Below are 12,966 nucleotides of genomic sequence, written 5' to 3' on the forward strand. Positions count from 1 at the left end.
GAGATGTCAGCAGAGAGCACTGTGCTCATGATGTCAGCAGACAGCTCTGTGTTTCAAACGGAAAAGAATTTCCACTGTTGTATTCAGCAGCTAATAAGTACAGGAAGGATTAAGATTTTTTAATAGAAGTAATTTACAAATCTGTTTAACTTTCTGGCACCAGTTGATTTAAAAAAAGAAAAAAAAAGTTTTTCACCGGAGTACCCCTTTAAGTACAAAATGTGTTTCTGAATGTTTGTTATTACTGTCTTGGGGGGTAATGTTTCTTCCTGGAAAATCATTGGTGGTAAAGGGAGTCCTATAGGTTAGGGAAAGCTCCTTGGAAAACATAAAGAGGAATACAGATTACCTACAAAAGAAAGAAAATTGACTCAAGGTAGCTACCCTGTATATCAATATCCAACCCATAAAAGCCTCTTAAACGGGTACTCCAGCCCTGAGACATCTTATCCCCTATACAAAGGATAGTAGATAAGATGTCTCACCGCGGGGGGTCCCGCCGCTGGGGACCCCCGCAATCTTGTATTCGCCACCCGCCTGTTTGAGCTGCATGCTGCAGTGCCGGTATCGTGATGTCACAACTCCGCCCCCGTGTGACGTCCCCCTCCACCTCCGCTATGCAAGTCTATGGGAGGGGGCATGATGGCCGTCATGACCCCTCCCATAGACTTGCATAGCAAAGGCAGGGGATGACGTCACACGGGGGCGGAGTTGTGACGTCACGATACCGGCACTGCAGCATGCAGCTCAAACAGGCGGGTGGCGAATACAAGATTGCGGGGGTCCCCAGCGGCGGGACCCCCACGGTGGTATAAGATGTCTCAGGGCCGGAGTACCCCTTTAACATTACTAGGGATTATCATCTTAGCCAAAATCTCTTCTAAAGGGATCTGTAGACAGATGGAGCCCTTCACCAATACAGAGAAGGGTACTGGTTGGTTGGTATACTTTACAATATCAGTTGATGGTGTTATAATAATGAATGTGCACTAATTCACAAGTGAACTTTTTATGTGATACAATGCCCGGGATCCCTTCTGATTTGAATGAAGTGTATCAGGACTTTCCACAGGGCTACACAGAGCTCTGACCACTTATCTTTCTACCTTAACTGATATTCATTACAGATATCCAGTGTTTCACAGTACAACCTGTGCTGGAGGCAAAACCCCAGTTTAAGAATAAACCTGTTCCTGATCAGATTATAAAGTAAGTCCTGTGCTTCATTCTACTGAGCAACTTTATAACCACATGTATAAGATATTGGACATAGGGGGAGATTTATCAAAACCTCTCCAGAGGAAAAGTTGCCCATAGCAACCAATCAGCTCACTTCTTTCATTTTTAACAAGGCATCTGCAAAATGAAAGAAGCAATCTGATTGGTTACTATTGGCAACTAGGTAACTTTGCCTTTGCACAGGTTTTGATAAATCTCCCCCATTAAAGGGGTACTCCCGTGGAAAACTTTCTCTTTTTTTTTTTTTTTTTTTTTAAATCGACTGGTGCCAGAAAGTTAAACAGATTTGTAAATTACTTCTATTAAAAAAATCTTAATCCTTCCAGTACTTATTAGTTGCTGGAACCAGAGGAAATGGTTTTCTTTTTGGAACACAGAGCTCTCTGCTGACATCTCTGTCCATTTTAGGAACTGTCCAGAGCAGCATATGTTTGCTATGGGGATTTTCTCCTACTCTGGACAGTTCCTAAAATGGACATAGATGTCAGCAGAGAGCACTGTGGTCATGATGTCAGCAGAGAGCTCTGTGTTCCAAAAAGAAAACCATTTCCTCTGTAGTATTCAGAAGCCAATAAGTACTGGAAGGATTAAGATTTTTTAATAGAAGTAATTTACAAATCAGTTTAACTTTCAGGCCCCAGTTGATTTAAAAAATAAATAAAAAATCCACAGCAGTACCCCTTTAAGTGCATACTTGCAGGGCATGTAATATTCAGATGTAGCCTGTCTCATCTTGATCCCTGGCATGTTAAGATATTGTGCTGCTCTCCTCAATTTGGGGATGAGTTATATTAATATTACTCCTCAATTACTGGCCTTCTTCATCCCTGGTGCATTAGGATATTCCTACACAACACAGTCAAGATAACCAAGACTACACCTGTAGGATAAAATGCTATATATATATATATATATATATATATATATATATATATATATATATATATATATATATATATATATACTGTACATAAGGTAACTATGCCTGAAGATTAATGTTCAATAATGATTTTCTAAAGCTGCACATGAAATATTAGTTGCAGCCATACCAGTTACAGTATGCAAAAACATTGTCAGTACGTTTTATTGTCACATATTTTTAAGCTGTGTAGCTCAGAGCCATTTTTCCATTAATATTGCTCACACATAACTCTATGGCACTGGTCACTCCAATGTAAATGACATCATCCAGGGTAATTATACATAATGCCGCTGTGGTTATTACAGAAGTAAGAACATGTAAGAAGACCTCCAGCATGGCAATGGAGAATAATATGATTATGCATTCTGCTTGTAACGTCCACATGTCTCTCCCCATGATGTCAGGATTAGTGTGAGTGTCACACAAAGACAGTGAGATCAATGCGTCTACAAATAACACAGTATTGAAAACCAATGAATCATCTGTGAGACACAGACTAAAACATGACTCTGTTGACTTCTAAAAGAATTTTTTACTAATGTCTCCACAAGAGCCATGACAATTTATCCTGACAGTATTTGTAGCTTTATCTATTCATTTGTTGCTACTGTATGTATACTATAGTAATACTTACTATATATATATATATATATATATATATATATATGTATACCGTATATACTCGAGTATAAGCCGAGGCCCCTAATTTCACCCCAAAAACCCAGGAAAAGTTATTGACTCGACTATAAGCCTAGGGTGGGAAATACGTCACCCCCCCCCCATGTCATCATCCCCCCCCCCGGTCATCATCCAGACCCCCGTCATCATCACCCCGTCACCACCCCCCCCCCCCCCCCTTCATCATCACCGCCTGTCAATCCCTTCATCAGTGGTCTTCAACCTGCGGACCTCCAGATGTTGCAAAACTACAACTCCCAGCATGCCCGAACAGCCATGGGCTGTCCGGGCATGTTGGGAGTTGTAGTTTTGAAACCTCTGGAGGTCCGCAGGTTGAAGACCACTGCGGCATTCGTCATCATTCAGACCCCCCCCTTTAGTTTTCTACTCACCTCCCCTCAGTAGGAAGGAAGGGTGAGCTGGTCCGGGCCATCTATGCTGCAGGGACCGTCCGGTGGGGAGGGTTAGTCATTCCGGGCTGTCCATTTTCACCAGGAGGCCCTCTTCTCCGCTCCGGGCCCGGCCCCAGACTATTGACGTTGCCTTGAAGACGACGTTCATCCGCGTCCCTGTGCGTCTTCGTCAAGGCAACGTCACTAGTCCGGGACCAGGTCCGAAGCGCGGAGAAGAGCATAGATGCCCCGGACCAGCTCACCCTTCCTTCCCACCGAGGGGAGGTGAGTAGAAAACTAAAGGGGGTGTCTAAATGATGACAAAAGCCGCAGTGGTCTTCAACCTGCGGACCTCCAGAGGTTTCAAAACTACAACTCCCAGCATGCCCGGACAGCCGATGGCTGTCTGGGCATGCTGGGAGTTGCAGTTTTGCAACATCTGAAGGTCCGCAGGTTTAAGACCACTGAGAAGGGATTGACAGGCGGAGAGTTCACTCGAGTATAAGTCGAGGGGGGCGTTTCAGCACGAAAAATCGTGCTGAAGAACTCGGCTTATACTCGAGTATATACAGTACATATAAACTATCATTTAAATGCATGTTATTCAGTACATTATACATTAATATAGGCAACAACACCCAATGTTGTTGGTTAGCCATTGGCAGATGTATACATAACATTGGAAAATTGTTTTATAACTTTACACAACGGGACAAATATGATATTTGGTGCAGAGTTCTAAACTTTTTGGTCTGTAGGTTCTGTTTCAATTAATAGGGCCTCATGCCATTGCCATGTGCACAGTGCCTGCAGGTGGTGCATGGTTTCCTTACAGAGCCCTATTATGCCACTTTATAGAAAATGCCCCAAGTTTATTTCTCGCTAAACTGATAATTTTTTTAAATCTATCCACAACATAATGTTACCTGGTCTTTAATCATCAGAGACATGAGCCAATAATTACATATTTTAGTCAAGGCTTTAAGATCTCCAGTAGCCACGTTAACTATTTAAGTGTTATCATCAATGAGAACATTTATGTTAAAGGGGTATTCCAGGAAAAAACTATATATATATATATATATATATATATATCAACTGGCTCCAGAAAGTTAAACAGATTTGTAAATTACTTCTATTAAAAAATCTTAATCCTTTCAGTACTTATGAGCTTCTGAAGTTAAGGTTGTTCTTTTCTCTCTAAGTGATCTCTGATGACACATGTCTCAAGAAACGCCCAGTTTAGAAGAGATTTGCTATGGGGATTTGCTTCTAAACTGGGCGTTTCCCGAGACAGGTGTCATCAGAGAGCACTTAGACAGGAAAGAACAACCTTAACTTCAGAAGCTCATAAGTACTGAAAGGATTAAGATTTTTTAATAGAAGTAATTTACGAATCTGTTTAACTTTTTGCAGCCAGTTGATATAAAAAAAAAGTTTTTTTCCTGGAATACCCCTTTAATAGTAGAAAGTAGACTAAACTATGGCACCATTTCTCCATCATGTTGTTGAAAAGCTACATGGAGCTTTTATTGAACACCTTATGACATTTCGGCAGAACAATATTGCCTTTATCAAGTGCCTATGTTTATGCCACAATTGTCAGTATTTATTCGGTCAATCAGTTAATATGATTTTCTTTAAAAGCATATTGGCATTAGCAAAATGTCAGAAAATGTGACCTACAACATTTACCTCTGGCTCTGTGGGACATGATAAGATGATAACCTTCAGTTGCAATTACAATTGTACAATCTATTTCTGTCAAAAGAAAGCATGGAATTAACATTATAGTTGTCTCCGAGCAAGCAAGCGTGATTTTTCATGACTTTTGAAAACAATAGTGCTTAGCAGGTATCAGGAATCGGGGATTTCCTTGTGTAATATTCAACCTTTTATGCCTGTCAGTAAAGAATTTTACAGCCACTACATGCTTAATAAATGAAAAGATATCACAGAAATATAACATGCCCTTTAGAAACTTTAGTCTTTTCATGGGTTTACACATTCACACCAAAGCTGTGAAATATATATATATATATATATATATATATATATAGGGATAAGAATTCTCCTAAGGGAGGAGCACCACCACTAGGGAGATTAAAAAAAGGCCATTAGCAGTCCACAAGCTTTCTAGGAAAAGGAATATGCAAAGCAGCTCATCACACCACCTTCATAGGTAGCATTCCCTAAAATCAGCTTTAGCTCCAGTTATGGACTCAGAAGCTGATTGGGATTTTATGCCAAGCCAGAATTCTCCCCAGAAGGAAAAGGACCCATCTGCAGACAGCTGTTTTGGGGTGTTTGCCCCTCTTCAGTACAGAGCAGGGTGTTCTGGCTTGTATATACCGGTACATATATATATATATATATATATATATATATATATATATATATATATATATATATAATTTGGATAAATGCAGCACACCAAAAGAAGTCCAATTCAACAGTGATTTATTCCAGTGTATAAAAAAGTTACATTGTTTCAGTAGCCTCATGCTATCTTTTTTCAAGTGGAAAAAGGTAGCGTGAGGCTACTGAAACGTTGTAACTTTTATGATACACTATGGAATAAATCACCGTTGAATTGGTTTTCTTTTGGTTTGCTACATTTATCTGAATTATGTCGGTCTGGATTGCTTTGCCATGATCCTATATCTGCGTTACCCCGCTAAAGTGTTACACATATTCCTTCTATGATATATTTATTAAGTGGTAACACATGCAAATTGTCACTAAAACATCAAATACAAATAAATCCCAAACTTTAAGAGGAATCTTTCCTCTTTTTCATATTACCTGTACCACGAGTCACTGGGGTGGTGTACGATGGCTTTTGCCTCCCCTGTTGGCCTTGATAGATATTTTCATACAAGTTATTAATCAAAGCTGGTAGGGTAGGGAGAAACAATCAGAGACCACCCATATGACTTGAGGTTTGGACAGCATAAAAGTGATGACAGGTTCCCTTAAATATTCATTTGAGCCCGGTTTTCTAGCTTGAAACAGTCAAAGGGATTTGTCAACCTCTTCAACTGCAATCCAGTAAACCTACGGTGAAAGCCCATGCCTAACCTAATGATTCATGTTTCAAAACTGATCTGTACATGCTAAATTAGAGCTTATTGCAGCTAGAGAAGATCTGTGCAGCAATAAGCCTCATGCATGACCAAGCCAGGAGTCCCTGTCTTCCGTATTACAAAACAGTATGTACAGTGTGTTGCAATGTATCATGCCCTTGTACTGCACTGTATTTTGCTTCTAGAAGCATTACTATCTCCTTAAAATAGCATGTGATTAAACATTCCATGAAAAAATTGGAGGCATAAAGAGAGTTGAGACACCTTGCGCTCTGGTCACGAATCACAGCCCGTCACTTACCACGCTCCTCTGCTGCCTCCTCCTCTGCTTCTCAGCTCCAGCGCGCATTTCACTGTGCGCATGCCGGAGCTCTGAAATTTAAAGGGCCAGTACGTCCATAATTATATGTTACACCTGAGGCTATTCTATAAGTTCCTGCACCTCCCCATCTTCCCTGCCAGATCTTCAGTGCCCCAGCCTGAGATTAAGCGTACCTTACTGTCTGTTGCCATGCTCTTGTATATTGACCCTTCCGCTACGTTATTTGACTACGCATCTTTGCCACCTGCCTTGACCTTCTGCTAAGTCCGACTATGCCTCTGCATCATCCTTCTGTGCCACTTCTTTGCCCAGCTAACTGTGTGGTCGAGTCATATCTGGGGAAGCGACCTGGGTGTCGCCTACCGCAGCAAGCCCTTCCTGGATTGCGGCAGGTCTGGTGAAGACCAGCGGCACCTTAGACTCCGCTCCCTGATACGGCCCGCGTCATCTGCCTCACAGGTTAGAGGATCCACAACTAGCATCATTACAAGAGTCATGCCAATATTCAAAGGGGATTTACTAAGAGGGAATTTACTAAGACTACCTTGTCACACACCAGACTTAGATAAAATACCACTGGCATTCCGTTCACCATATTTTATTTACAGCTTTAAGCTACAATTTATGTTAGCTCTCTGGCATAACTGTAGTAAATACGGTGGGCACTTCAGCCATGCCCCTTTTTTGCTAAGCCTCTTTTATGACTAGACCACAAGCTGGAGTGGAGGGTAGATCAATTTCCCCTGTGTGCATGAAGCTTTAGGAATCAGCTACTGTCAAAGCTTTATCCCCAGCCGTGCGTCACAAACAACTAGGATGTGCTTCGCAAGTGAGGCTTGTTCTGTAGACAACAGGTTTCACACGTTCCTCACTTAAATGGGCACTCTCATTAAAAATTTTTTTGCTATTGCACTCCTTATGGTAAATGAAAAAGTTTTCTATGTTTTATTTGTGCTTCAAAAAAGCTCAAGAGCATGTTTTCCCCCAACTCATACATAGACTTTGGACCAAAGTCCGAACACAGGAAGTGCCGCTTGGAGTGCTGAGGGGGGGGGGGGGGTGGGGGTGTCCAGCCAACAGCATATGGCAGTTATGTGTGAGAGGAGCTATGATTCTATGATTGGATGAGGCTGGACCCCCCCCCCCCCCCCTCAGCACTCCAGGCGGCACTTTCTGTGTTTGGACTTTGGTCCAAAGTCTGTATATGAGTTGGGAGAAAATGTGCTCTTGAGCTTTTTTAAGCACAAATAAAACATAGAAAACTTTTTCATTTACCATAAGGAGTGCAATAGCAAAAAATTTTTAATGAGAGTGACCCTTTAAGGATATACCAGAAAATATGCCCTTTATATCAGAGCTCTATTATGCTCCACAATACAACTTAGAATACACAGGTTATATGCTCATGATTAGGGGGGGTCTGCCCCTGAAAAGTTGTGGCATGACCATGGAGCAGCATTCAATGTGAATGCTTCTGTTTGCACTAGAAATGCATCTTCTTGCTTCAAGCACTAACTTTTAATATGTACTTTGTAAGGCTGGGTTCACACTACGTTTTGTCCCATACGGGAGCGCATACGGCAGGGGGGAGCTAAAACCTCGCGCTCCCGTATGTCACCGTATGCGCTCCCGTATGTCATTCATTTCAATGAGCCGACCGGAGTGAAACGTTCGGTCCGGTCGGCTCATTTTTGCGCCGTATGCGCTTTTACAACCGGACCTAAAACTGTGGTCAACCACGGTTTTAGGTCCAGTTGTAAAAGCGCATACGGCGCAAAAATGAGCCGACCAGACCGAACGTTTCACTCCGGTCGGCTCATTGAAATGAATGACATACGGGAGCGCATACGGTGACATACGGGAGCGCGAGCTTTTAGCTCCCCCCTGCCGTATGCGCTCCCGTATGGGAGAAAACGTAGTGTGAACCCAGTCTCAGACATCAAATTGTGAAGAATAAAATACATTTTCGAAATGTCCTTGTCCATGTTCTTTGATAATTTACAGCATTTTATCTAATAGCCCTCACTTGTGAAGCTTGCCACCCAGTTTAAAGGGTACTCCTGTGGAAAACTTTTTTTTTTTTTTAAATCAACTGGTGCAAGAAAGTTAAACAGATTTGTAAATTACTTCTATTAAAAAATCTTAATCCTTCCAGTACTTTTCTTTTTGGAACACAGAGCTCTCTGTTGAATCACGAGCACAGTGCTCTCTGCTGACATCTCTGTCCATTTTAGGAACTGTGCTCGTGATTCAGCAGAGAGCTCAGTGTTCCAAAAAGAAAATAATTTCCTCTGTTGTATTCAGCAGATAATAAGTACTGGAAGGAATAAGATTTTTTTTTAATAGAAGTCATTTACAAATCTGTTTAACTTTCTGGCAGCAATTGATAAAAAAAAGTTTTCCACAGGAGTACCCCTTTAATAAACAAAGATATAGACCAGCGAGGCTTACTGGTTTGTAAGACTTTCTTGCCCCTAGCCTGTCTTGTCCCTTCACCCTCTCCCTTGGTGTGGCAGCTATTGTGATCAATTACACAATAAACAGAAAAAGACCATTAATGATTTCTTTGTGAGTGCCATGTTTTCATTTCCTAAGCTGTAGAATTTTGTTTGATACTATTCAATAATAGAAATATGCAGTAAGAGCACTCACCCAATAGTTGTTTGTGTAGATTCTTCTTTTAAAAAAAAATGAAGAACAAGCATAAGCATGGATGGGACAGACAGGATCACTCCACAAAGGGCTACAGTGCCGTTTCATGCCTAATAGCGCTTTAACTGGCCCACTGTCCCGTCCATGCACATGTTTGTTCTACATCTTTAATAAAGAATAATCTGCCCAAGCAACTATTGGGTGAGTGCCCTTACTGCATATTTCTATTATTGAAGTGTCTACATACTTACGTGTGAAGAAGTGAGCACCACCCACATGCCAGCAGGTAAATGACACAGTCTGTACGGGGATTGATTGACTTTCCTAGACCACATTGCAGCTTTAGAAGTGCTCAGCTTATTTTCCTCTGCTTTGGAATAGTTTGATACTATATTTTCTACTGGCGTAGAGCGCCCCCAATGTCAGATAGCTGCCGTTCCACTAGTGTGTCTACTTTGTTACAAGCTGATTAACACATGCAGTGCCTAGCTCCACTAATTGTTTATTCTTTGCTGACTAGCTTGTAAGACTTTGGCATTGGCACAAAGCTGGAACTTCAAAGCAGAAACTCCACTGAGGTTAAAAATGACATGAGGTTAAAAATAACAATGTTATAGTCACATGACCATGTTCATATTTCCTCCACTTAGGCAGATGTGCAAGGGAAATCTGGAAGATAAAGGGGTGCAGCAAATGATGTAGGCTGGCACAGCGGTAATTTTTCCATGGCGTGACCCCTAGAAAAAGTTGAGAAGCCTTTACTTAGACTTAAAAAAAAAAAGTGTTATTTCTTAGTGTATATTATACAGTCTTATTGATACACTATTATGGTCTGCTTCTTTTAGTTTGGACATTATAGATGCTTCTCTGTCCGTTACGTTTTCAACACTGTAACCCCATAAATTGTCTTACTATTTTACATAGTAAACAATGTAAGAAACCATTCTCCTAAACATTCATTCTAGAAACAATGAAAACAATGCCGGACGCAATGTGAAGAATATGCTAATTGATTTTCTATAGCTGTGCACTTAACTCTGAACACCGGCTATAAAATCATAATTCTGCATTTTACAGCTAGCTGAAAAAAAATGATATAGGCTAAATCAAAGAGGTATGAAAAATAAGTGTAGGCATTATTCTTATTACTTAATCTATTGTACAAGCTTTCCAGGTGGACACTTTCAATTAATTTGCATACACTTTGCCTGTAAAAGTATAAGCAGAGTATGTATAAGGGGGAATTTATGGACATGATTCACATTCAGAGTGTGATATTGCCCTGGAGATTACATTCCGCTACTCATTTTGGCTGATTGTCCTTGATATCTTTTAGCTTTTACAAGTCAAATTATGTGCAAAGATTTCACTATTCAAGACCTGTAAGAAAAGGCTCCATTGATCCTGAGAACGAGTTTTCTGTAAGTATACCCATTTGGGATATTTTATGTGTTTATAATACTAAAAAGGCATTATTCCATGACTATTGCGTTTATTCTGGATGAAGGTTACATGATGTAAAGAGTTATAATAATCTTGATGTTATGATACCGGCAATAATCTAACTAAAGTAGAAGAAATGATGTTAAACAGCAAGTTTTTTAGACTTCTTGGGTTTTTCAAGCTGGCATGGTATAAATAATGATTTTTCTTTAGACCAATATATGATTAGGCATCTACTGTAGGTTTCTGTCTAGAATAGTTGTGTATTGCTTCCATTTATTGTTATGTTAGTGCCTCTATATAACTCTACACTGACATTGAAGAATCTTTTAGGCACATGCTCCATGCTTTTATATAAGTTTTTGTGAACTATGGGGAAAAGGCAGCATAATAGATTTAAAGCATCTAATGCTAATGTGCCAAGTAACAAATGACACCTTCACAGATCTTTTAAAGTCTATGCTTCGAAGAGTCAAAATTCTGTTCTGACAGCAAGAGGAGAACCTATACCATATGTAAGACATGTTTCTTTAGATATTCTAAACACTTAGGCCAGGATTACATTGAGAAACCTCTGGCCGGAAGATTCCAAGGGAAGCCAATGACCACTGAATCTGTCCCCATAGACCGCAGTGTATTCTGCATGATATTCCGCCAAAAGAATGAGCGAGATCATTAAAAAGGAATCAGAGTAAGGAATAAAAAAATTAAATAAAACACAACCAAGAATGTCTGGGCAGCAGTTGTAATTCTGCGTATGCATACAAATATAGGGAAACAAATATGTGACTATTCAAAATAATGGTTATGCCACTAAATAGTAAACAGTATACAATTGTCTAGTGGTAAGAAATTATATAGAAAAGGTAAAAATAATCCAGTATCCCATATAAGAGGAAAATGATCCATATGGAAGGAGAGAGGAGAGTCGCAGGCATGCTGCGTACCTTCTTACCGGCTCCATGCACATACTCTGCTACTTTACCTTTTAATGGAAACTGTTTACAATATTCATAAAAGTGGAAAACTAAAGCAATTGTTAAGAAATAACATAGAAAAAGTAAAAAAAAAAAAACATAAGATCCGTTACTAGAAATGCAAGGCTGCTCCAGACACCTTTCAGTAAATATATTTTCTTCCAGGGGCATTAAATAATAGCCATAAATATGAAACAACAGATCCTTTAATCCTTCAGATTACCCTAAAACTTGTATTTAACTCTACAGTAATTAGATGGGCTGTAGTTTCACATTTGTTTTTTTGTCTCTTCCGCCCCTCATTTCAAACTTTTACTTTTGACCACAGCTACTTCTGTCTACAGATTGTTTTACCAGCCAACAAAGCAACACTTACCAGGCACACATCAACAATCATTCTCCCTTAAGAATCTGTAAGGTCTGGAATATCATGCCCCTAAAACAAATAAGCAGCACAAATAATAATTTGTATTGACAGTGATATAAGCTACATGACTGAAAAAAGGGACATTACTGGTGATGGCAGGTATGTCATGAAGAGTTTCAACTTAGCTATGTAAAAATAGGGGTGTTTTAGGTTGATATATTAATATTTCTATATTCCTGTATAATTGGAATAAAAACATTTAGGACTTAATAACACAGATTGTGTGGTTTCTGGGCCCTAGAAATTAGGTAAATGTATCACCATTGCCAAAGTTTCTGCAATTGCTCATGTATATATCAGTATATTTAAGTGTTTCCCAACCAGTGTACCTCCAGCTGCTGCAAAACTGCAACTCCCAGGATGTCCAGACAGCTGAAGGTACACTGGTATGGAAACACTGGTAGATTTTAATTGTGAACTGATTATTATATCATTTTTATATCCACAAGATAAAAGGCAAGTAGAAACCTTGCAGCAGTCACTGGTAAATAAAAGCGGTCTTTAATCCATTATCCCATATAAGAGGAAAATGATCCATATGGAAGGAGAGAGGAGAGTCGTAGGCATGCTGCGTGCCTTCCTACAGGATCCATGTACATACTGTAGCTCTTCTGCTTTACCTTTTAAAAATCGGTTTACAAAATCCATAAAAGAAGAAAACGAAATCAATTATTTCTGTGTAGTTGGTTCTAAGCAACAGACACATCCTTAGAGTAAAATGAAAAATCACTTAATCGCTATAAAACATTTATGAGCCTTTTCCAAAATCACATGGCATGTATTCTGTTCTTTGCAAACCATAGAGCTATCGAGGCACTGTCCTGTATC

General features: G+C 39.9%; 1 protein-coding gene across 5 annotated transcripts in view; it reads left to right on the top strand.

The window, feature by feature from the left end:
- DOCK2 (dedicator of cytokinesis 2) overlaps window positions 1-12,966 on the top strand; it is an 850,676-nt gene that overhangs the window by 748,718 nt on the left and 88,992 nt on the right. For all 5 annotated transcript variants that reach the window (XM_056516504.1, XM_056516506.1, XM_056516505.1 and 2 more), the window contains 2 exons: window positions 1,128-1,209; window positions 10,628-10,712. In XM_056516504.1, the coding sequence (XP_056372479.1) occupies window positions 1,128-1,209; window positions 10,628-10,712 (167 nt within the window). The remainder of the gene's footprint in view (window positions 1-1,127; window positions 1,210-10,627; window positions 10,713-12,966) is intronic.

The sequence above is a fragment of the Hyla sarda genome, chromosome 4 (assembly GCF_029499605.1).
Source record: "Hyla sarda isolate aHylSar1 chromosome 4, aHylSar1.hap1, whole genome shotgun sequence".
NCBI classification, from domain to species: domain Eukaryota; kingdom Metazoa; phylum Chordata; class Amphibia; order Anura; family Hylidae; genus Hyla; species Hyla sarda.